At 44.4% G+C, this 26,465-nt stretch overlaps 1 protein-coding gene across 9 annotated transcripts in view; it reads right to left on the bottom strand.

The window, feature by feature from the left end:
- The window catches only part of SH3KBP1 (SH3 domain containing kinase binding protein 1), a 334,393-nt gene that overhangs the window by 161,391 nt on the left and 146,537 nt on the right, over positions 1–26,465 (bottom strand). For all 9 annotated transcript variants that reach the window (XM_023249326.2, XM_019823637.3, XM_023249328.2 and 6 more), the window contains one exon: positions 708–811. In XM_023249326.2, the coding sequence (XP_023105094.1) occupies positions 708–811 (104 nt within the window). The remainder of the gene's footprint in view (positions 1–707; positions 812–26,465) is intronic.

A 26,465-nucleotide genomic window follows, 5' to 3' on the forward strand; every position in this document is an offset into this window, starting at 1 on the left:
AGAATGAATGATGACGCTGTAAGTCTGAAATCCACGAACACCCAGGACGGAGGGGTTGGGTCTGAGACGCCTGTGCCAGTGTGTGGCAGGGCACTTCGCCAGCAGGGCTGGCTCTGAGCAGCCAGGACCAAGGAGGAATAAGGGAACGTGGTGCAGGGGAAAGAACTAGGGTCTCCAGCCACGTGGACCTGGCTTTAACACTCGGCCCTGACTCCTCTAGGGTCTTTCGAGTCTCTTTTCTCATCTACAAAATGAGGCGCTTGTGATGGAACGCCAATGGGCCAACGTGCAAAGAACCTTGTCACATCTGTCTTATACTAGGTCTTCGATAAATGTCGCTTTTCTTTCCCTGTGAATCCACAGTGTGCCCCACCACGAAGACTGAATTCACCCTCTAGAGATGGCTCAGGGTCACTCTGGATGGCAGGAGTCTCCTAGCCATTGAAGCGGGGGAGAAAAGCCAGGCAGCGGGCTGGGACCTCAGAAGTACTCAACAAAGACAGTAATTTCCAACGGCCCACACCTGCTCCTAATGGGCTTGGTGGCGTTCCTCTCTGGGAACCCATTTCCTCTGAGAAGAGACTCGACTAGACAACGTCGAAGGTCTCCTTAAGCTCTAACATCCGCCACAACAAGGCCAACCGCGGGTGGGTTCTGACAGCCCACCTGAGGCCACCCACCCCCCTCCCCCTGCATGGCACACTCACCTCTCCTACTACCTCTATGATGTCGCCCACTTTCAGCTCGAGCTCGTCATCGTTCTGGGGCAGGTAGCTGAATGCCACCTGGCAGCGGCGCCTCCGTCGCTCGCCTGAACGGGAAAAGCAAGATATTTAGATACAGCTCTTGTCTCGAAATTAGATTTTAAAGAGAGGCTTCCTAGGCATGCAGGCAATTAAGCTGACTTGTCTCAAATACGCTCTCTGGGACATGGCTAGAGGCCCGCCCGGCAGCCCTGGTCTCAGAGAGAGGCAGTAGAAAGCAGAGCAATGCTTCTTGGTCTTTTAAAAGCTGCTGGGTCGAAAGGCATGGAGATGAGAAACCGATCCGCTGGTGCAGAAGGCAAAGACCCCAGCCCCGAAGCGCTGGCGCACAGTGTTGCCTTAAACGCGTTTCCGTGGGTGGGGCTTTGTATCTGCTGCCGTTGATTTTTAATGAAAGCTGATGTGACGTGGTAGAGTAAAAAGAATGGTCTGCTTCTAATGCTAGCAAGGCAGAGGAAATTTTTCCCAGTGTGCAAAGGAAAAGATAAAGCATCCTGGCCTTTTTCTTACTAATCATCACCCTTTCAATGTGGTGGAACTCAGGCCTGATAAGCAAAGGCTGATTAGATTTCAGCCTGCTCTTGGTGCCATTTCAAATGCCCCAGAGGGGTTCAACAAATCCACTTCTGTCCTCTTCCCTCTGTCCCAGGGGACCCATTAGCAGGAGGCCTGGCTGCTTACACAGAGCCAACCCAGGCAAATCAAGATAAAAGCCAGGACCACACTTCACTTGACCGGAGGACACTCAAGGGTACAGCATCTCACTCACGCAGAGCGGCCCAACTGGGAGGCCCTGGCTCAGAGCTGGTTCAAGTACAAATGCAAGTGTCCACACCACAGACATGCACTGCGGGCAGAAAGAACATGCATGTGGTATGTGTGATGGGGGTGGGGTGGGGAGACAGACAGACAGACAGCAGTGGAGGCCCAAGCCGGGGAGAGGTGGACCGAAGAGAAGGACTGGGACCAGCACTGCTCAGAAGTTTGTTGCTCAAGGCTGACCACCTCACAGTGCTCCCTCCTGCCACCGCATGGCCTAGAAAACCAAAGGGATCACCGACTTCAAGCCAACACATTTAGAAACGCTGACATTATTTTTGGATACTGCCTACAGTGACTCTTTTCCTTTTCTAGTCTTTTCCCTAAGAAAGCAAATCCCTGCAGGAGCGATCACAGGCCACATTAAGGCCCCCGTGCAGCATGACATCACACAAAGGGGAAGGTCTGGGCTACATCTCATGCACTCACAGATCAATATTTTTCAAAAGCCAGTGGCCTAGTTCTCTCTGTTCCATTTTTCTCTGCCCGAACCTCACTAAGGAAGAACAGAGTCGAACAGAAGGAAGGGGGCAGGAGTTCGGAATCGATACCTTGTCTAATCACGTCTCTGGCGACTGCACAAATACACTCCACCCCTTGGCGCAGAACCCCCAGCCCCCTGGTCCTGACGAGGACAAACGCAGAGCTCTCAGGCCAACTGCCAGGCGCTGGCTGCACTGTTGGCAGGTGGCACAAGGCCACCCATGGAGGGCCTGGCTCTCCCGCGGAGCATGGCTTCTCCCTGTGGGGAGTCAGGAAGAGTGGGTCTGCAGGGCAAAGAACTCTACCGCAATTCCATGGCGTCCAAAGTGATGGAAAGCAACTCCAGCGCTCTGTGTTGTGAAGGGTACAGATCCCTCATCCTATCTGAGGAGGTCTAGACAACGAGGCGGTCTTGGCACCCATCTCCTACTCCCTGGGACTCTCTTGCCCCCACATACACCTCTGAAGATGAAGTTCTACTATAAATCTTTAAGACCTTTATTCGCTCGATGTTATATCAAAAGCAAACTCTGCAGATACAAATCTGAACACAGAACAAGTAAACATGACAAATGTCTACAACCCAACATTTATAAGCACAGAAGTCACCAGCCCTCACCAAAGTGACTTGAAAATAACATCTGAAGACCCAGTGTTAGCTGAAATGGTAAACACAGTTATATGCAGGTTCATATATTCACAAAACCCTCTGTAAAAAGTAGCATCTAGCCCAGTAGTGCGCAAATGGCGGAAGAGAGAGTGATGTATTCTTTAACAACAGACTGACACCGCAGACTCAGAACAGACCTGGAACAGAATAATCAGATTTCTCTTGAACCAAATCTCTGCATCAGACTTCCATAAAGCCCTGTCTGGTATCAGGAAGAATGACACATTTCCTAGTTTCTGTCTGCCAGGCTAATCGACATTTCTTAAAAGCCTCTAAGAAGTTTATTTAATTGGTGGCATAAAGTCCTATAAAACACAATGCCAACATACAGGACCAAGAAAAGCGAGTCACAGAGAGATATCCAGAGGGTACTGATGGTAAAGGCCACCCGACCTTACTCCAGGTAGTAACAGTTTTTCCCTCTGGCACTGGGATAGCGGGCAATCTTTTCTAAAGCACTTCTGGTATCCAGCACCATATCTCATCCTGCCAACCACATGGCTTGCAAAGAAAAAGAAAGGAGCCAGAATGAGCAACCACTTTGCAAATGAGAAAACTGGGGCTCAATGACTTACCCACAGACACCAAGCTAGTGAGTGGCAGTATTTCCTTGGTCTGAGTTCAGAGCTCACCTCCAATGCTGGATGAACCAATTCTGTTCACATCTTGTCCCAAATTCTCGGCAATTCTGTACTTAACTGCTTCCTGCAATACTGTGCAACACAGCCTGAGGTTTGTACCCAAATTCCTGGACTGCTGCTCTTCCAGGTCTCAACTTCTGCACATCACTGTTACCAGGTCTACCCAACCTAAAGTCCAGTTTCAGGTGGGTGTCTGACAGGGGTGCCTGGGTGGCTCGGTCGGTTGAGCGTCCGACTTTGGCTCAGGTCACGATCTCACGGCGCGTGAGTTTGAGCCCCGCGTCAGGCTCTGTGCTGACAGCTCAGAGCCTGGAGCCTGCCTTGGATTCTGTGTCTCCCTCTCTCTCTGCCCCTCCCCTGTTCACACTCTGTCTCAAAAATAAACAAACATTAGGAAAAAAAATGAGGTGGGTGTCTGACAATGGGAGACACTGCATTTCAGTTGCCTCTGTCCATCCAAAACTTAAGGGAGTTTAAGGATGTCATTTGCCATTTCTTCCTCTCCTGGCATTTCACTGATGTTTACTGGTCCATCTTGACCTTCCTTGAGAAGGTATGTCAACAACAACGTCATCTCGTTTCAACAGCCGGTATAAACTGCAGAAAAACGAGTATGACTTGCCCAAGGCCGTGGTTTAGGATCCCTTAGTTTGAGCTGTTCACACCCAGGGCCCAGTTCACGTGAACTCAAGTTTTAACACATTACAATGGGCTTTTTTTTTCTATGGGATACACTGAGTCATGAGAGAAATTTACATCTACTTGCTGATCACGGCCAACAAGACAAATCTGTATTAGAACAACTAGAAAGAGGAGAGAACACAGGCTCTTCCTCCTTCACATCAGGGCCATTGCCACCATCCTTTGTCACTGTGTGCGTTCTCTAGGCCGGACCACTTAACTCCTTACATGTAATTGCAAGAAGTAACAAACACAAGTTTTACAGACACATGTGCAAATGTATATGTGCACGTGGCTTACCAAAAAATGTATAGATAAGGCAGACTTCACAGGGGATACTTGATATGTCTCTCCTTTATTGTCATACTGCACGATGGCCACGAAATACACATGCATGACCATGCACTCATATGTAGAAATATCGGCACACAGAGGGCAAGGCAGGCACACTCAGTCTCCCTCACTCGGCCCCATTCGTCCGTGACCTTACATTCATGGTCAGCTTTGTTTAATAAAATGATAACAGCTAGCATTTATTGAGCACTTATTGTGTTCCAGACACTGCTAAGTACTGTGTATGTATTACCCCACTTAATTCTCACAATGAACCCCCTTCTCACAAACAAGGAAACACAGAGATTGCGTGTTCTACCCGAGGTCTTACAGCTAGCGAGCAGATGCAACTCCAGAGACACCACCTCCCGTGTCTGACTGTTCTTAAGAATGCTCACTTATAGGTCTTGAGACTGCAGAAAGGACTCGCCGGGCCAATGTGGGACATGGTTAAAATGTGAAACCAGGAAGTGAAAAACCACAGATCAGGAGCATTTCCTTACAGCTGCTGGATACTGAGGATATAGCTGCCGGATATTTTAATGAAATAAAACTGGTTGGAAAGGGAGGAAATGAAGTACACTCACACTCTCTAAACATGACATAGCAGAAACTAAAAAGGGTGCCATGACCCACGTACAGACAGCACACTCATCTATATTTTAGAGCCTTCCAGGGTCTTACAACATGTGAAAACTTTACTAGGCCAATTCATTCAATGACCACAAAAATCTAACAACAAATAATGTAGTGGTTGAAAAAATTATTTGGATCAACTAAAAACTTTCAACACCCACACAAGTCTTTTTTTTTTTTTTTACATCTCATATCCCCTTTGACAGAACACCAGTGCAACCACAAGGGTCTAAATCATTTGAGATTTTCAAGGAACCCACTGAATTAATCAAATGGATCCTCACCGCATGCCTAGGGAACATGGCAGTATCCTGAGATCATACTGCAAGAGAAAAAACATTGATAACGGTCAAAGAGAAAATTAGAAAAAGCCCCCGATTTTGTTTCCAGGGTTAGTTACTTCTGGCATTTTCTCCAGATGTGGCCTGGGGACCACCTACCTATGTCAGAAGGTTGAAATGCAGGAAAGATCTATGGAACTGTACTCTCTGGGCAGTTGGGGTCAGGGACCTGCATTTAAACCTGACTCACCATGTGACACTACCCACAAAAATCTAAACCTCAACAACAAATCAGTGCCACTAATTACAGGTGACAACGGGTAACAGCGGGTGACTAGGAGAAAACACCTTGTGGGAACAGGTGATCTCCCTTTAGAGGACTCTAACCAGTGGTTCTCAGTCTTGGCTGCATATTGAAATCACCTGGGGAGCCTTCCACACTCTAAACAGCAGTCCTTGAGGAACTAGGTCTCCATAGAATAACGGCTTTTCCCAAGGCTGGGGCAAAGCAAATACAAAGTGAGAATGGAGCAGCCACGAACGCTTTCACCATGAAGTGCTCAAACACTGGAAGGGTCATCTCAAGAGGACACAGAGAGCAGCTTGATGGGGCCTCCACTGGCCAAGTTGGGGACAGTTCCAGCAGGTACTGAAGGTTGTATAATGATTCGTTCACTTCCAAAATTATTCATGAGCCCAGAATGATAAGTTCAAGAGGTAGCTAGGTTGCCAGCTACCTAGCTAGGTGAATGGGTAAGATGTGATAGATAGGTACGGGGCAAGAAGGGAAAGTTCTCCTTTAGAAAAAGAATGTCAGCTGATAAATACAGAAATGATAGAAATAGACAATCACCATTTTATAACCATCATAGCAACCAATGATTCTGGCCAGCATCAGTGGTTGCTAAAACCACTGGGTGAAAGCTTGTTGGAGATTAGGATTTGTAAAGAGTCTCAGAGTATCTCCCCACAGATTATTTATTAATTACGAAAGGAAAATGGTCTTCTTAGAATGGAGAAACTGGAGAGACACAGCTTTAAAGTTCACATCGCCAATAATGGGACTCTTTATGTGGCATGCGGAGAAGGACTTAACATCACCTACAGAATGCTTCCACCCCAAACATTTCACCTAAATCTGACCGTGAGAAAACAATCATGCAAATCCAAACCGATGGACAGTCTACAGAAACTGACAGGGCGCCTGGGTGGCGCAGTCGGTTAAGCGTCCGACTTCAGCCAGGTCACGATCTCGCGGTCCGTGAGTTCGAGCCCCGCGTCAGGCTCTGGGCTGATGGCTCGGAGCCTGGAGCCTGTTTCCGATTCTGTGTCTCCCTCTCTCTCTGCCCCTCCCCCGTTCATGCTCTGTCTCTCTCTGTCCCAAAAATAAATAAAAACGTTGAAAAAAATTAAAAAAAAAAAAGAAAGAAAGAAACTGACGTGATTTTTTAAAAAGTCTTTTTTAAGGGGCACCTGGGTGGCTCAATTGGTTGAGTGTCTGACTCCTGATTTCGGCCCATGTCATGATCTCATGGTTTGTGAGTTTGAGCCCCACATGGGGCTCTGCGCTGACAGAGTGGAGCCTGTTTGGGATTTTCTCTCCCTCCCTCCCCCTCCCCACTCATGCTCTCTCTCTCTCTCTCTCTCTCTCTCTCTCTCTCTCAAAATAAATAAACTTTTAAAAAATTAAAAATATTTTTAAGTCACTATCACATACAATTTTTAAAAGGCTAGGGAACTTTTAGATTTAAAAACAGTAAAGAGATACAACAACTAAATATAATGCAATCCTTAATTGCATTCGATTCTCTTAAAAAGGTTATAAAGGGCATTATTAGGAGAACTGGGGAAATCTGAATATGGACTAATACTAGATAATAGCATTATATTGATGTTACATTTCCGGAGTGTGTCCGTTCATCCTATTGTAGTTACATAGGAGAATGAACTTATTCCACAGTATTCAGGGATGACGTGTACTGGTATCTGTCACTTCCTTTCAAATTGTTTAAGGAGAAAAGGAGTGTGTGTGTATGTGTGTATACGTACACAATACATATACATATACATACACACATAGAGAGAAAAAAACAAGTGTGGCAAATTGCTAACATAGGTGTTCACTGTAATACTGTTACAACTTTTCTGTACAGTTGAAATTTTTCTAAATAAAAATTTGAAGGGGGAAAGGAAAAAATACAAATGACCAGACCCCACCCTTTATCAATGGTCTGGGATGCAGCCTGGGCATCTGTATTTTAAGAGCTCCTCAGGTGAGTCTAACAAACAGGATCGAGAGACATCCAGACAGATCAGCTCTCCAAAAAGACATGGGATTTTCCAGGACCATGCTATACAGGTCCTAACGTGCAGCTTCTTTTCCCAAAAGGGAGAAAAACCAATCTCATCTGGCAATATTAGCCTAACACATAACCCAGGTGAATGCTGCCACGCTGTGATTTTTATTTCACAGAACTTTGGAAAAGTTGCACCAAACAGCCTCTAGCTCTGGAAGTGTGCTCCTGGGAGACTGGGGGATGGAAAAGATGGCACTCTCTGCTATGATTCATGAGCCACTAGTGCTGGGGGTGCAGCAACTCCCCAAGTTAGTGAGCAGATTCCAGATTCCTGAAGAGGCTATTCTTGAGTCAGAAACCTCAATTTATGCAAGGGGCCAGGTTTCCTATTTCAAGATGGAAAGACAATACCAAGTAAACAAAATACATGTGGAGAATCATCCCTTTTCCTTGAAACATCCAGTGGATTTGGCATGCAAGGAAAGAGAGACAGTTAAATGGCTGATCTTGCTGGACCCAGCATCATACCCTTTGCTGGGAACATTCCTACTCCTCATCCTGTTTCAATGTAACATAACTCAGAGGAAGAGAAGGACACTTCAGAGGTTGATGGCATGCCAGAAAAATGAGGAACTAGTGGGTCTTTCTCGCCAAACCCTCTGGCTGTGGCTGGACCATTACAGCGGAAACGTATGGTATTTAATTAACCAGCACTGTTTGGTCCCTGGAGATGAGCCTCCTTGATTCTCTTAGGGCTATATAATCAATATCGTTGCTACTTCAAAAAGGGAAGGTTCATCTGAAGAGAGGTTCTAATTATGCCAGCACTCATTTGCTCCCAAGTCCCACCAGAATACAGGAGAAAAATGTAGATTCAGTAGGGAACCATTTATTATGGCCTCTAAGCCATGGGGGATGGGAAGGGAGGGAGGTAAAGTCAAAAGTCACATAAGGAAAATCAACGGGGTCTTGTTGGAGATGAAGGAGACAAATACTGATTAGGCGTCCACTATGTGCCAAGAACCGGGCTATGCATGTCACATGCCTTCACTTAAGTTCTTGCACCAACCCTGTGAGCTTAGGAATGCTGGCCCCATCTTTCTGAATGGGCACAGAAAGGCTGGATAACTTGTAGGAGGCACATGAGTTAAATAAGTTGTGGTCTGCAGCTCTTTTCTTCCACCAACCCAAGATAATACCAGGAAGGCAGATTAGGTGTGCATTTCCAGGGTACTCTGGATGATGAGTTAAGGATGAGGACTTGACCAGAGGAGGTTTCTGGACAGAGAAATGACAACAAGATGTGGTGAGGACAGTGATGTAGGGAGAAGTGGCTGGTGTCAGAGGTGTGCAGGATGGCTTGGGGGAGGGAGCCTAGAAGCAGGCAGACAGCCCCAAAGAAGACAATGAAAGACAGAGAAAGTCTGAAAAACATGATGAAAACCTGAACAACAGTATCATCATCAGTTGATGTGTTTCTGCTGCCCCCTTTGGGGGCTAATGACCCTCTTTCACCGGTCTTTGATCCTAGCACCTAGCACCTAGCTCAGTGCCTGTTAGATCCAGCACCTAGCTCAGTGCCTGTTAGAGCAGACACTCAATCCATTCTTTCTTTTTTTTTTTTTTTTTGACACTCAATCCATTCTTGATGGATCGATGGATGAATGAACTAATGAGTACCTATTCCACATTCTGTCTGTGGGTCACTGTTTTGTGAACAAAAATTTTGTAGACAGTCAGAGGGGTCCTAGAGAAGGACAGAAAGGGTAGAAGTAAACAGTTAAAGCTTCAACCTGGTGTTAAACTGGGCACGCCTCAACGTGTGCTTTTTTAAAAGCCAATGCCAAAATGGCTAAGATGGTAAATTTTACATTGTATTTCACCACAATTTTTCAAAAAGCCAATGCCACCTTGAATTTTTGCAGCTATAAGGACAGAAAGATGGTGGCCCATCGTCTTGCCATGGGGTCAAAAGGGCCTCATTCTCCACTAACATCGTAGTCTGAAGCATCTGTGATATTAAACAATGCGTGATATACTCGCGTTTATGGCACACTGTCAATCATCCACACCAGATAGCAGAGCAGGGATTTATCTGAGCGAGAAATTATGTATGTTGGATTTTAAATGTAGTCCCATTAAAAGACAGAAAATACTTAAATAGGGAGGGATATATGCATAAGCAGGTTCAGGGCAGCATTGTATCTAATAGTAAATGCAGTAAATAGTAAATATGCAGTAAATAGTAAATAGTAAATATGCAGTAAATAGTAAATGCAGTAAATAGTAAATTCAGGGTGTTTCCTGTACAGATCTCTGTGCACATATCACAGAGATCTGTACAGGAAACACCCTGAATGTCCGCTGAGAGGGAACGGCCACATGGTATATCCAGGCCACGCAAGGATCTGAGCGGCCTTTTAAATCAAGCAGGCGGTTCCATGTGTACTGACATGTAAAAGGCGTCCATAATACATTAATATGTGAAATATACTCCCGACATTGTAAACACATACACACTACACTCCCTTCTTCCCTCTATAACCTCCACCCTAGACGCCAAAATTTATTCTTATCACCCAGAGCCTAGTCATAGAGTATGTGCTCAAGAAATGTTTATTAATGAATAAATGGATTCATTCAACATTCAGTTAATATGTGAGGGCCTAATACAATTTAACGGGTGAAATAAAGGGTGTGTATGTACAAGAACACGCTTGTGCAAGGATAGAAAAGGGTATAGAAGGGTATGCCCCAAATTAACGGTAGTATTTTTGGAAAGGGGGATTAGCAGAGTGTGAAGACAGACTCATGTAAATGTTTCTGCACATCAATTTGTTTTTCCAGAGAGCATGTAGCAATACACTGTAATAATTTTTAAAAATCATCACGGTCACCTGTTAAAATAATTATGCTTTATGAAACTTAATTCTTCTGATTATGCTTTGATGACATTAAGAGTAAAGTTAGTTCCTATTCTCCAAGCCACTGGATCAGGCAGAAAGGTGGCTGCCACGGGCTGAATATCAAGGGGGCTCTGAACCGGTTGCGGCTGGTCCCTGACGACAATGGGAGGTGTCAGCCCGGAGAAACAGCTCCACACCTGGAGCCCAGACTAGTTATTACTCTGATCAGAGCCGCCACCATATCCTATCAGTTATGGATCCAAGGTCGTTTTCCCTGGCCTGAGTGCACAGACCACACAGCGTAGCCATCTCCCTCCCGGCGGCAGGGGCTGGGAGGGGTGAGGGGGAAAGGGGGGGGGGGCTGTGTCCATCTTCTGAGCCTGCTCACTCACGACACAGGAACGACAGATAACCTAGTGGATAACCAGCACTACGACTACCTCATGCTCTTTGCCACTGAGTGGCCCTTCGCCTCAGTTTTCTCATGTCTCAAATCAGAACAATGGGGACAGACCTACTTCGCAGAAGGGTTCGCTGTCACCTGACACCCTCCCTTTTTTCCCACTTGTCTTACCATTCGTTAATGTGTTTAAAGGCACCTTTGTGAATGATTTATGCCAGTTCAACTAATTTTCTTTTTGCCGGCCTTCCCTCCCCATCAGAGCAAGATAAAGAAACCATACTGAAAACCACGGTCAGTGATGTGGCTAAGCAGTCTCCGGGTCTTCCCCTTTCCCTAGGCCAGTCCCAGGGGGTGGTTTTGGCCTTTCAGGATGTTCTTTAATCTAAACAACCCACAGCAGACCGTACCAGGGCGACACTTCCCCAAGTGTCCCTGGCCTGAGTTCCCCAGTCCAGGACGCCTTTCTCTGGGGGAAGGGAGTCTGGACGTTCAGAGGAGAAAATGTGATACATAAAGCACACTGCTTTTCTCCACTTTAGCAAGGCTTATTCTGGCAAAATGCCCAAAAGAACTCAACATATTTATAGAGTTTTGTTTGATCTACTTTTAAATGCTCCATGCAGAGTCATTCAAGTGAAATGAGAATACAGATTTTCAAAGGGAAAACTGAAGGAAGGTTCTAAATATAAGTTATTTGTTGAGCATAAACAAGATTTCTCCCTTCGATCCAACACACTCCCTCTAACGCATCTATTTTTAAAGGCATTCTCAAACTTTGCTGCTGATGAAGAGATCAGACCCCTAACTTTTACAGCGAAGGGGGGGAGTGAGGGAGGGAACAAGTGCAGGGAGGGGGAGTGCGCATGAGCACATGCCTACTTAGGAACTGTGACAAAGGTCTAGAAAATCTGAGAGACCCTCATCTGGGGGCCACCTCCCTCGCCTATGCTTAGAGGATTCTCTGGGGAAAATACCTACCACAAACAAATCTAGAGTTTCCCAGTTTTTAAAATCGGTCCTCAAAACAGCCATTGTCCTGGGAAATTTACAGAATGACAGAAAATTCCACATTTCTCTCTTGAGGCAGAAGAGGAAAGATCTTTACTGCAGCTAGTCAAAATGATTTTTTTCCTAATTTTGACTTTTTTCCCTTCTCATCTCCATCAGAATCAAGACAGGGGAGGCCTACGTATTTATGAATTTTCTTGATGCAAAGGGGGTTTGTATGTGCACAATTCCTTCTTCTGTATCTAAAAGCAGAGATTCTTAACTGGGGTTCGTGGACAGAGTTAGTTCAGGGGCCTAAATACGGATGGGAAGAAGATTTCATCCTTAATTTTACTATCCTCTGGTTGAAATCTGGCCTTTCTTGTCACTATGCAATACAGGCAACAAACCACACTGGTGTTGGCAGCATCCAGGGATTTTTATTCCCTGCTATGTGGATAGACATTCTCATTTCACATCCTGGTCACTGCAGTTATCGTGAAATATCATTTCCACTCTTCCTTACTTTAAAATTATGATGGCTTCTAGACCCACTGCTGGAACTTGCTATTTAACGCATCCATATAGAATATGCATTATTTATGTGTTTGCAGTATTTTGATGACTGTATTTCGGTATAATTGGTTTCCTTTGCAACTGTGGATTTTGTTTTATTCATTTACAAACATTATTCTGAATAGAGGTCATAGGTTTCAGCAGACTGACAAATAGATTTCACAGCAATTAAAAAGAAAAAAAACCAAGAACTCCTATTTTCAAGATTATGGTTTGCACAGAAACCCAAAGGGGGAGTTACGTATATAAAATAAAGCAGTTGACACACCACTTGCATTCTGTCAGAACGTTTCACAAGCTTTGGATCAGCACCTCATGACAAAAGCAGCACATTGGGCCGCATCACAGGTCCCAATCCATGAGCAGCCGTGTGGCACAGCCTTCAGGAAGCTGCTCGCCAAGTGCCCTCTTATTACCCAGGTCAGTGGCTGGCTAGAGCCCCGCTCTGTCATCTGGCGCCTTGGCTCAGCTGAGCTCAGTGGCCACACTCCCTTCCACGAAGGCCAGGACAGCTCATTTGCAGGCTGACACCTGCCACCACCTCAATGTCCCCACTCCAACCAAGCCCTGCATTTCTCTCCCTTTGCTAGCTAGTAAAGTTACAAAAGGTTCTACAAGGTCCCTCCAGCCAGGGATAAAGTGGTCACTTGGGCTTCCATGTACCCACATAGCCTCATATACACCTTCCTCCCAGCTCTCGTCAGCTGTGCTGTCACTCTTTGCCTGCGGGTCCCCAGTGCCTGCAGGGCAGCCAGTGCGCAAATGTTCCATGAAGGGAGGGAGGTTTGCGCTAATACGTGTAACCGCACAGGATTTGCCTGGAGCGGCTGCCTGACTTCTACTGCAGTCACATCTTTGTGGTATCCCTTGAGGATAAAGGACCGCAAGGTCAGCAAGTCCAACTGAGACTGGAGGCATCCGACCAATTCTTCAAAAAAGCTTTTTTTTAATAATAAAAAAATAGCAATGCCACTTTTAAGAAGTTATACTTCAGGTAACTTACACGAAATGTACAATGATAAATGCAAAATGTTCACTGCCACCTTATTCGGAAGAGTGAAAAACCAGAATTATCCTAAATGTCCTTTAATTAGGGGACTTGTTAGTCTAGTTGTGGTGTATCTACACATGGACTATTCAAGAGTTGTGTAGAGACTCCTGGGTAGTTCAGTCGGTTAAGCGTCTGACTTCTTTTTTTAATGTTTATTTTTGAGAGAGAGAGCAAGAGCGCGCAAGCAGAAGAGGGGCAGAGAGAGAGGGAGACACAGAACCTGAAGCAGACTCCAGGCTCTGAGCTGTCAGCACAGAGCCCAATGGGGGGCTCGAACTCACAAACAGTGAGATCATGACCTGAGCCAAAGTCAGACGCTTAAATGACTGAGCCACCCAGGTACCCCATGCGTCTGACTCTTGATCTTGGCTCAAGTCGTGATCTCTCGGTTTGTGGGTTCAAGCCCCACATCAGGCTCTGCACTGACAACACGGAGCCTGCTTGGAATTCTGTATCCCTCTCTCTCTACCTTCCCCCACTTGCTATCTTTCTCTCAAAAATAAATAAAAATAAACTTAAAAAATTAAAAAAAAAGAGTGGTATAGCTCTAAGTGAACTGGTACAGCAAGATTTCCAAGATTCTCTTCAACCTAACAATAACTAATTATGATACAGCATAAATAGAATGATCCCATCTGTATTTTTCTAAATATTAGCATGTCTGTATCACTGTGTGTTTGGATTAGGTCATACTATCTGAAACTGATATTTTATGGTTGAGTATCTGCAAATTCTTATGGTTTGTCTGAATACATGTGTGGAGATCTGAAGAAATAACCATGAACCAGGTCTCCTCCAGGGAGTATGCATGGGGGCAGGAGTGGGGGCTTATGTGACTTTTATTTATTTATTTATTTATTTATTTATTTATTTATTTGAGAGAGAGAAAGGGTGTGCACACAGACACGTGTGTGAACATGGAGGGGCAGAGTGAGAGGGAGAGAGAGAATCCCAAGCAGGCTCCACACTGTCAGCACAGAGCCCAACAGGGGTTCGATCTCAGGAACCGCAAGATCGTGACCTTGGCCAAAATCAAGAGTCAGATGCTCAAACTATTGAGCCACTAAGGCACCCCATGTGACTCTTTATACCCCAACTTTCCTTTATTAAGATTTTATACTAACCATGTATTATTTTAATACTAAGTCTAATTAAGAAAACTTAGGAAGAGTCTAAAAGAAAATGCACAATTCAAATCTTCCAAAAAAAAAAAAAAAAAGAGCAGTGAAGTCTAAACAACAGAATAGCACAAAAGCTGCCTTCTGAGGGGGCAATTCTGTGGTCATCAGAACAACAAATCCCATTATGAGGGGCTTCCTCTAGGGGTTCCAAATGGTTTTGATGCCAAGGCCCCTGTGCAGGGGTGTCATCTAGAAAAGGACAGGTTTCTAGGACCCCATGAGCAGTGCAGAGAAATGGACCAGGCTACCTGTAAAAGGTTTCTGAGCAGACTTTTTTCAAGCAAATAGGTTAGTAATGCATATATTAGCTCTTTGTTGAAAGCAAATAAAGGTTTTTCTTATTTATTTAAGCAAGTCCTACATTCCTTTTAAGTATGGGAGAATGGCAAAGGTGCATTTAAAAAATGGTTTCTCGTACTCTGACTTTTCATTTTCCAAACTGCTGTGCACCTTTACTCTCCCCCTCAGAGGCAAGGAACTAAGAGTCACAAAAAGTGTAAATTTAGAAATTGCAAATCTAGAAAATGCCAATCTAGAAATCTTGAAGCAAGAAAAATGAATGTGGATTTGTTCATGGACTAGAGAAAGGAACAGCAGAGGGGAGAAGAGAGAAATACATGTGTGTGGATTTTTCCAATGACGCTGATTTGTGTCTGTACTACTTGCTCCAGCACTTAAATATCTTTTCCCCAACAGTCTTCATTATAAAGCTTTCTATATCAAGTCTCCTCTTGCGAGATGAAACCTCCTGGAGGGCAGGAATTGGGTTTTTCTGCCCATCTAACTCAGGGGTTGGCAAAGCTGTTCTGTGAAGAACCAGAGAATAAATATTTTAGGCTTTGCAAGCCTCGAAGTCCCTGTGGCAACTGTGTAACTCTGCTATTGTAAAGTAAGAGCAGCCACACAGATAATGCATAAACCAAAAGGTGTGGCTGTGTGCCAATAAAACTTTATTTATAAAAATAAACAGTACCAGATTTGGCCCATAGGCTGTGGTTTGCCAATCTCTGGTCTACAAGAAGTGATAAGGGTCTAAATCAGAGACCAGGGATGATTTTTTTGTTTTAGGGAAGAACGAGAGACATCGCTAATGTGGAATCATCAGCTTAGAAGTGACGCTCTCCCAGGGGCGCCTGGATGGCTCAGTCGGTTGAGTGTCTGACTTCGGCTCAGGTCATCATCTCATGGTTCATGGGGTTGAGCCCCACTTCAGGCTCTGTGCTGATAGCTTGGAGCCTGGGGCCTGCTTCAGATTCTGTGTCTCCCCCTCTCTGCCCCTCCCCTACTTGCTCTCTCTCTCAAAAATAAATAAACGTTAAAAAAAATTAAACAAAAAAAATGTGACACCCTCCCAGACACCATCTGTGACCGCCTTTGAGGCAGGGTTAGGTGCTCCTATGACCACCACAACGGGTGCTCTCCTCACCCTGCCCATGCTGCCCGGGACGGTCTGATTCTCAAATCCTAGGCTGCTATGAGCAGCACCTGAGTTAGCCTCCTTGGGGTTTACTAGAGGCTCTCCCAGAGCCCGACCCTGAACAGTTCCTTAGTAATGACCTCAAAACCAAAGGGACAAACAACAAATGATGAAGCAGGTGAAGGGGAAGGACAAGACAGGAGAATGTGCTGCTCGATCCTGCGGGCACAGTTGGGGACACAGTAGTCGCCCCCTGTCAGCCACTCTACTGCAGACCACTAGCCCTGGGCTAGGGCCAGGTATGGGTTCAGGGACGGGCAGGGTGGCAGCAAGAGATGAAGATTGACCGGCCCAGGCCATCTCCAAGAAAAGAAGCCCCTGCCCTTTCCCCCACTAGATGTAAGCAGGGAAGACCACAGCATGAAGCCAACCCAGACAGAGTCCCTACCTTGCCCTCGGACTTGTTATGCAAGACAGACATTTCCTTATGACCTGAGCCAGGTTAAGCCAGGGTGACTGTGACTTACAGCTGAGACACCATTAACCAGCACAGAGTGTCTGAGAGTGGACATAAGGGGTGAGGGAAGCAAGGAGGGAGGTGTGGCCCAGAGAGGTTGGCTTTGGGGCCTGTGTGCTTTGTGGCATTGGCTGAGCCCAGGAGCGAGGAGACAACAGAAGATGCCAAAGACAGAACCATAAAAGCAGCTTACATTTAAGAAGCTTGAGAAGAGGAGCCAGCAAAATAAAGAGGTCTAGTGGGGGTGAGGGGGGCAAATACACAGACACAAAAGGCAAGGCAGATGTTTCCAGAAAGAGGCAGTAATCCAAGATGCTGTGTGGAGTCGGAGGCAGCATAGAGGAAGAGGTTGGACAAACCCCGGTATAAACCCAAACTATACCTCTCATTGCAAGTGTGGCCTAGATACATCACAGAACCTCTCTGATTCTCCGTTGCTCCAACTGTAAAGCTAGGAGGATGCCACCTTCCACTCAGGGTTGTTAAGAGGACCGCCTACATGTCTCTCCTGTGACGTTCTGCACAGGGTGGGGTGTGCTGACCGCATTTAGCCCTAATTCTTCACCTCTCATGTACCCATGCCCTTTGTCACATGACTTTAGAGTGCTTCCCTTAAAGACAGAGCAGGGTTCCCCAAGCCATGGGACTTGCTTTGGAAAACAAAGTGCAAAGGAAGTGGCAGCGTGCCAGTCTGGAGCCCAGGCCTCAAGAGAACTTGGAAGTTTCCATTGTCAGTCATGCCTCTACCACTGCTATGTGAACGTGCTTAAGCCAGCCTGCTGGAGCACGCGAGATACACGAGGCAGTGCCGGTGCCCTAGGCGTGCAGCTGAGGTCAAGGCAAATGGCTAGCTGACCTCAAGACACGGGAGGAACCCCAGTCAAAATCAGAAAAGTCACCAGCCAGCTTCCAGCTGGCCCCAGATTCAAAAGCAATAAACGCTTACTGTTGGGCCACTGAGGTTTTGTGGGTGTTTGTTATGCAGCATAACTGTGGCAACAGGTAACTGATACGACACTGCCTGACACAGAGCAGATCCTCAAAAAATGTTTACAACATACATGCAGGGAGGAAAAGGCCAGAAAATATCTTCTCTTAGTCTTCTGTCCTGGTAAGTTGAGTGTTATTTCCCTGGACTATTTCTCCATATTAAGGAAGGCCCAGAGGGTAAAAGAAGTTTATAAAAAAAAAAATCTTTTTAGAAGTTTCTAGAAACACTAATTTTAAAGGACAATAAGTTTATTCACTTCTTACCTGTTGTAGTATGTTTATCTTTAGCTAACAAATGCAGACGGAAAATAAAGCAGAAAGAAAGCTCTTCTACAAAGAAGTCTCTGACTCGTCATCATTCCCTCCTCAAAATATACACAATGAAATTGAGACCAGGTAACACAGGTGACATGAAGTTCTCCATTTTTCATTTATTTATTATTTTTTTTTTAATTTTTTTTTCAACGTTTATTTATTTTTGGGACAGAGAGAGACACAGCATGAACGGGGGAGGGGCAGAGAGAGAGGGAGACACAGAATCGGAAACAGGCTCCAGGCCCCGAGCCGTCAGCCCAGAGCCTGACGCGGGGCTCGAACTCACGGACCGCGAGATCGTGACCTGGCTGAAGTCAGACGCTTAACCGACTGCGCCACCCAGGCGCCCCTTTAGTTTTTTTAACGTTTATTCATTTTTGAGACAGAGAGAGACAGAGCATGAACGGGGGAGGGTCAGAGAGAGGGAGACACAGAATCTGAAATAGGCTCCAGGCTCTGAGCTGCCAGCACAGAGCCCGACGCGGGGCTCGAACTCACGGACCGCGAGATCATGACCTGAGCCGAAGTCGGCCGCTTAACCGACTGAGCCACCCAGGCACCCCCCCATTTTTTAAATTTCTCAGTTGACAGTGGGTTGAAGACTGTTGGGTATTTGTCATATTATTCTTGGTCTTTTTTTTTTTTGTCATAAAACATACATACTATCAAATTTACCATTTTTTAAAGATTTATTTATTTTTGAGAGAGAGAGAGAATGAGCAGTGGAGGGGCAGAAAGAGGGAGAGAGGGAGAGGGAGAGGGAGAGGGAGAGGGAGAGGGAGAGGGAGAGGGAGAGGGAGAGGGAGAGGGAGAGGGAGAGAGAGAGAGAGAGAGAGAGAGAGAGAGAAATCACAAGCAGATTCTGCACTGTCAGCCCAGAGCCCAATGTAGGGCTCGAACTCACGAACTATGAGATCATGACCTGAGCTGAAATTAAGAGTCAGATGCTGGGGCGCCTGGGTGGCTCAGTCAGTTAAGCGTCTGACTTCAGCTCAGGTCCTGATCTCACGGTCTGTGAGTTTGAGCCCCGCAGGCTCTGTGCTGACAGCTCCGAGCCTAGAGACTGCTTTGGAGTCTGGTCTCCCTCTTTCTCTGCTCCTCCCCCATTCACACCTCTGTCTCTCTCTGTCTCTGTCTCTCAAAAGTAAACAAACATTTAAAAAAAAAATAAAAAAACAGAGTCGGATGCTGAACCAACTGACTGAGCCACCCAGGCCCCCTCAACTTAACCATTTTAACCACCATAAAATGCACAGTTCAGTGGCATTAAGCAAATTCACATTACCGTACATCCATCTACCCTTTCATGTTCCCAGGCTAAAACTCTGTATCCGTTAAACACGAAGTCCCCATGTCCCCCCACACACCCCATCCCCTGGTAACAGCACCTCTGCTTTCTGTCTCTGTGACTATTCTATATGCCTCATATAAATAAAATCATATAATATTTGTCCTTTTATGACTGGCTTATTTCACTCAGCATAATGTTCTCAAGGTTCATTCATGTCGAAGCACATATAAGAATTTCTTTCTTTTGGGGCAGCTGGGTGGCTAAGTCAGCTGAGCAGCTGACTCTTGATTTCAATTGTGATCTCACAGTTCATGGGATTGAGCCCCACGTTGGGCTCCGTGCTGACAGCAGTCTTTCTTTTTAAGGCTGAATAATATTTCATTGTATGGAGACCACATTTTGTTTACCTATTCTTCTGCTGATGGATGCCTGGGTTGGTTCCACCATTTGCCTACTGTAAATAATGCTGCAATGAGCATGTGTATACAAATATCTGTTCATATCCCTTCTTGATTCATTATATATATTTTTTTTAATTTTTAATTTTATTTATTTTGAGAAAGAGAGAGAAAGAGAGAGACAGAGTGTGAGTGGGGGAGGGGCAGGGAGGGAGGGAGGGAGAGTGAGAGAGAGAGAGACAAAGTCAGAGTCAGTCCAAAGCAGGCTCCAGGCTCTGAGCTGTCAGCACAGAGCTCAACACAGGGCTTGAACTCACAAACCGTGAGATCATGATCTGAGCCAAATTCGGACACTTAACCGAGTGAGCCACCCAGGTGCCCCCATTTTATATATCTTTATTAAAATCTTATTTTGAAACCTGAAACATGCTAAAAAAAAAAAAAAAGCCTCATCACTTAGCTAGCAGTCTTCAGGCGTCATCTAACCAAGTTGAAGGGATGGGATTGGTACCTAGAGTTTGCAATTCAACCCAATTTACCATGAATGATGTAATCCCACACCCACTGAAATAAACATGGTGAGGATATGAAAAGCCTTTGGAGGAGACAGGATTCTGAAACATGCTGAGCTGAGTGCAAAATGAGTACACATCTCACCACCCATTCAACCCAGCACAATCAAGCAGAGTAAAGAGACTGCACTGCCATGCGGTGGGCAAGAATGGGTGGTTTACCAACGGCAAAACACTGGTTTAACTTCACCACTCGATAAAATTGCCATAGGGCTTTCTCAGCAAAGAGCCAGAATTCTCTAAAGTTCTCCCAAAGCTTCTGACGGGTCATGTGGAAAGCTGATTCATCCAATAAGTGTTTGTTGGCTGTAGGAGCTCAAATGAGCTGCAGAGAATATGCAGCATAGACCAGAATATTCCTTCCTAGTGACCCTGGAAAAGGTTTGAAAGAAAAGAATGGAATCCTTAAACTTTTTAAGATTCCAAAAGGCTTACTAGCCAAAATGAGCGTTCGCAGAGCAAAAAGCTTCGCAGGACTATCTGTAAACAGCACCTTGAGCCTAATTTGAAGAACTAGTTATGTGCTAATGAAGACCCAGAAATTTGCCATCAAAAGGGTCAAAAGCTTTTAGAAAGGGTCCTCAGGGCACCTGGGTGGCTCAGTCAGTTAAGTGTTAAACTCTTGGTTTCAGCTCAGGTCATGATCTCATTGTTCATGAGTTTGAGCCCCACATCGGACTCTGTGCTGACAGTGTGGAGCCTGCTTGGGATTCTCTCTCTCCCTCTCTCTCTCCCCCTCCCCTGCTTGCACTCACATTCTCTCTCTCTCTCTCCCTCCCTCCCTCTCTCTCAAAATAAATAAACTTTAAAAAATACTGAAAACTTTTCAATCTTTCAACTTGTAAATAAAGAAATAGACATTTGGAAAGGTGAAATGAGGGGCGCCTGGCTGGCTCAGTCAATGGAATGTGAGACTCTTGATCTCGGGGTTGTGAGTTCAGGTCCCACTTTGGGTGTAGAGAATACTTAAAAATAAAATGTTTTTAAAAAGAAATGAACGGTGAAATGACCTTCCAGAAATGGCTACAGGCCAAGAGAGCTGAGAAACGCATGGATGTCTCAGAAGTTCTCCAACCAGGGCCTCTGAATTATCCTGGGCAGAAGTATGAGAAAGAAAAAGAAACACGGTGGTCTTCCAGCTGCTACAAACTGACAGTCAAGTTCTAAGCCACTGAAAACAGACAAGATATTTGTCAACTATTATCAAGTCTTGCTGGTTGCGCGGGCCCTGTCTGCCTCCGGCCATTCGCAAGCTAAGGGTTGAAAGAGAGGCCATTCAGGCTTGTGTGGTTTTGTTTGTTTGGTTTGCTTCAGCATAAAGCTGACACACAGCTCTAATAAACGATCACTTTCCATTTTCCACTTCAACTTGGGCTTTTGATAGAATGAGTTCATACATCAATATGAATGGATCGATACAGTTCAGAATTTATGAAGATGTGGAGGGAGGGAGAGATTTATCCTGCACCTCCTCCTTTCTTCCTTGCCACCTAGGTTTGGTCATTTTGTAATGTATTAACACACCCACTTGAGAGGATCGGTAGGGAGTAAAATTAAATCACATCCTACGTAAACTTTTCTAGTAAAAGATTTACGGTTAAGCTGCAACACGGTTTCTATGGATCATCCTGGATTTCAACGATCCGTGTATTCATGTCAAGCCTGTACAAATGTAAATAAAAGCTAATGACATACGTGTACATAGCCTAGAGACCTGATCCGGGATGGAATGGAGCTTAGAATAAGTCATCACAGAGAGAGGGATGGAAAAGGAGCCAGGAAGAGAAGGAAGGAAGAAAGCTCTTAAACATGATTGTGGGGGTACCTGGGTAGCTCAGTCGGTTAAGTGTCCGACTCTTGATTTCAGCTCAGGTCATGATCTCACTGGTTTGTGGGACTGAGCCCCACATCAGGCTCTGTGCTGAGCATGGAGCCTGCTTGGGATTCTCTCTCTCTCCCCACCTCTGCCCCTCTCCCCTGCCTGTTCTCTCTCTCTCTCAAAATAAATGATTAAACATTTATTTTTTTAATTTCTTTAAATTTCGTTTTTAATATTGATTTATTATTTTGAGAGAGAGACAGAGTGCAATCAGGGAAGGGGCAGAGTGGGAGACACAGAACCGGAAGCAGGCTCCAGGCCCTCAGCTGTCAGCACAGAGCTTGACGCGGCACTCGAACTCACGGACCGTGAGATTTTGGGGAGAGAGACAGAGACAGAGAGACAGAGTGCGAGCTGGGGAGAGGCAGAGAGAGAAGGAGACACAGAATCCAAACCAGGTTTCAGGCTCTGAGCTGTCAGCACAGAGCCCAACATGGAGCCTGAACCCATGAACTACAAGATCATGACCTGAGCCGAAGTCAGACGCTTAACCAACTGAGCCCCCCAGGCGCCCCATAAATAAATAAACATTTAACAAAAAACAAAACGGGGGGGCACATGGGGGACTCAGTTGGTTAAGCATCTGACTTCGGCTCAGGTCATGATCTCGTCGTCTGTGGGTTCGAGCCCTGTGTCGGGCTCTGTGCTGACAGCTCAGAGCCTGGAGTCTGCTTTGGATTTTGTGTCTTCCTCTCTCTCTCTGCCCCTCCCCTGCTCATGCTGTGTCTGTCTGTCTGTCTGTCTGTCTGTCTCTCTCTCTCTCTCTCAAAAAAGAAAATAAACATTAAAAAATTTTTAAATAAAATAAAAAATAAAACAAAACACGAATTCCATAAAAAAAAAAAAGTCAGAGCTATAGGGACAAGGTTTAAGAGGAAAGGTGATGTATTTTTTTAAGCATACAGCTATGCACAAAACAGATACCGAATTTGCATTCCTGGCTCTTTTTTGTTTGCCTGTCCCTGTCCACAGTGTTGTCAGACACATCAGTAACTTGCTTACTTTTTTCTTTGTATATAACTTTTTTTTGTTTGTATAGATATGTCTTATCTTTTATCTCAATGATTTCATCAAAAGTAAATTACAAAGGAAGCTAACTTCTTCAAAAGAAACAAGCTACTCCCGATGATACTATCAAAGAGTTGTTTTAAAGCTTTTTAAAAGTCAAACATAAAACTGATGTCATTTTTTTCTCTAAACAATGTGTTTTTTTTAAGATAACAATTAACTGCATGCTTGCGTTCATTTGTTTGCTTTAATCTGTCAAATAGCATGGCCTAGAAAAGGGTCAAAAAGAATACGGGGGAAACTCAATAACAAAACATTCTGGAAATCTGATTTTGCTTCCGAAGGAATGACGATACTGAAGAATCCATCCAAGCTGGCTGTGGGGAGAAGGGAAAGAAGCAAGAGAGAGTATGTATGTGAGGGCTGTGGCGGTGGGGGGGAAGGGGGGCGGGGCAGGGCCGGCTCCAGACTTCCAACATCTCTAGCACCTCCACCACCAACTGGAGGTGGTTACACAGAAATATGAAAACACAATACTAATCAGTGATAATTCGTAATAATGGGTTCCTGATGAACAAAATTAACATATAATCACATAATCTAACCACCTCCCTTGATTAATATCTTCATTTTCCCTCCCTTGCTCTGACGAGAGTGATGATGAGCAATCAAATCTCAGAGAGGATGAAGTGCAGAAAGGAAGGGAAAGCGAAGTCTGGTCTGTGTATTCCAACAAAAAAGGGAAGAGCAGACATACTGTTGTATGTGAAATAAACTCGACTCTACACTTTATTTAGAAAAGCTTGCGGAAGGGTGACAAACCAAATACAGATTAAAATGATGACAGAAACTAGAGCTTCCCTTACCCTGGAAATATTCCCTCGCTCTCAGCTCATGTTATACTAGGAAACAGGAAAAATGAAGGAGCTGTCTCTCAAACACAGTTACCCTCATAACTTAATTCTACTTTCAGTCTAGTTCGAATCTCCTCCTTCGGAAACCTTTTTTGCTTTCTCACTCTACTAATGGCCCATTATAAGGCTGAGAGCTAGATTCAGTACTTACTCTCATGATCCACTTTCTAAAACGGACCCTTAAGAAGTCTTCCCTCTCCCTCAGCACTCAGTAACGAAGGCAATTGCTCTGAATCACCGACTTTCAACAGCTTTTCCTTAAATATATAACTAAATATAAAGCTTCTTCTCCCTCGGGTAGTTTTCTTTTCAATAACTCACTCCTCAAAAGGGTTAGGGTGTGTGAGTACAAGCATATACTTCCATCCGATAAAGTGGGCTCCAAAATGAATATAATAAGGCCTCTTTCTTCAAGGAGCTTATAACCTAGTAAAAAAAAAAATCCAAGTATAAACATGGATACTCACACACACACACACGCACACACACACAAGCACACAAGTGTATTAACACAATAGAATGCAGCTATAAGGGTCCAAAAATTATCATTTAAAATGTGCCATTCCCTAAGGCTTTCTGGACACTATCACTCATCACTGCTTATATTTTTCTGAGATGAAGGCAGTAAGAGACCTTCCAGGTCTGCCTTTCTGCGGCATCCCGTAAGTCATTTTCACTTCTGCCCCCTTCAGTTTCCTTATATTTACAACACACCTATAATGACAACTGCCCCCTCCCCACCTTCATGGGCTTAGTGTAAGATGGGAGTGAGTCTTTCGGTCCTTGTCTACGTATACAAAGCGGAAAGCTCTATCCAAGCTAAGGAATTTTGGTTTCTATCAAATGTATTTGTTAAATAAAATACAACATTTTGTAATTTCCATTCATCCGCCTTCTGAAAGCGAGGGACCGATAAATACTATCAGTTCCCTCAATATTACAGGGGAACATTTTTCAATTAACAAGAGTGTTCCACAAAGAGCTATTATAAATATTCAAAAGTTAAATTCTTCTGTGGATCAGTGATAAGAAAAAAAAAATACAAGGGGAAAAAGATTCTATTTGCAAAAGCCAACAATAACCCCAATCTCTGTAGGAATGACATAAGGAGTAAGCAAGACTGCACAAATAAAACATTAACTGACACTTGACAAAACAGAGTGATGTCCTATTGTCACTGGGTCACTAGAATTAGATGTCTAGAATTCAGACGGGATATACATTTTAATTTGGTGATACAGTTGCAAGAACCGGCCCACCAGGATATCTGCAGAAGAGGAGGGGGGCACGGGGGAGAAGAGGCTTTCATTTATACACTATTATACATAAAGACATTTCATATGACACGATACAAGACTGTTAAACAAAAAAAAGTTGCAAGAATGTCAGTTCTTTCTAAATCGATGTGCAATGTTAATGTAATTCAAATCCTAATGGAGTTTTTAACAACTGGGTAACATAATTTTAAAACAAACTAGAATAGCTAAAATAGCTTTGAAAATGACATGTGATAACAGGAAGGACAAAAGCCATATCATATACTAAAATGTCCTATAAAGCCACGATAGTTAACTACATTGGTACAAGAATGGTAAGACAAATTAATGGGACAGAAGTGAAAGTCCAGGAAAAATGCCTCATATATAATAACATATGATAAATGAGACATCACAGTTCATGGGGGAATGGGTGGATTATTCAATAAATCGTCCCGGAAAAGTGGCTATTTCAAAATAAAAATCAGTTTGCATGCTAACCACATACTATACATCAAAATACCACAGAGATTAAAAATCAGAAGTAAAAAATAAAGCCAGTATAAAGAAGAAAAATTAGGTGAGAATTTACTCACGGAAATCATGAAAGAAATCAACACTCTCACCCCCGTAAACAAGTACCATTTCTGTACATCAAAACCAGTTGTAAACAAAGTGAAAAGCCAACAAACTGGGAAGCACAATTTGCCAGAAATGACCAAGGAATAATACGCTAATCAGTAAGAAAAACAGAAAGACCTCGATGTGAGAGCAAAGAATACAAACAAATGACAGAAGGGAAAAAATGCTCAAGAACTCTGTTAATCAAAGAAATTCAAGCTTGAAACCCTAACAAGCACTCTTCCCACTCCTAGTGGTGATGTAAATTGGTGCGACCCTTCAAGAAATCAATTTCATAATAATGGCTTAAAGTCCTGTAAAATACATACACGCTTTTGTCCAGTAATTCCACATCTAAGAATCTTTCATAAAGAAATCATCAGGGCTGCGGAAAAGATTTATGAGCAAAAATAGCCAATGCAGAGTTACAATGGCAAGAAAAATTGGAACCCTAAATGGATTCTTTCCTTTCCAGGAAAGGCTCTCTCTATGAAGCACAGAATTCAGAATATAAGAGGTTTGCCTTTTGATTTACAGGGAATCTCATTTTTTTTTTCCCAAGAAATGAACAATAGAAT

This window comes from Felis catus, chromosome X (assembly GCF_018350175.1).
Source record: "Felis catus isolate Fca126 chromosome X, F.catus_Fca126_mat1.0, whole genome shotgun sequence".
Classification (NCBI taxonomy): Eukaryota; Metazoa; Chordata; class Mammalia; order Carnivora; family Felidae; genus Felis; species Felis catus.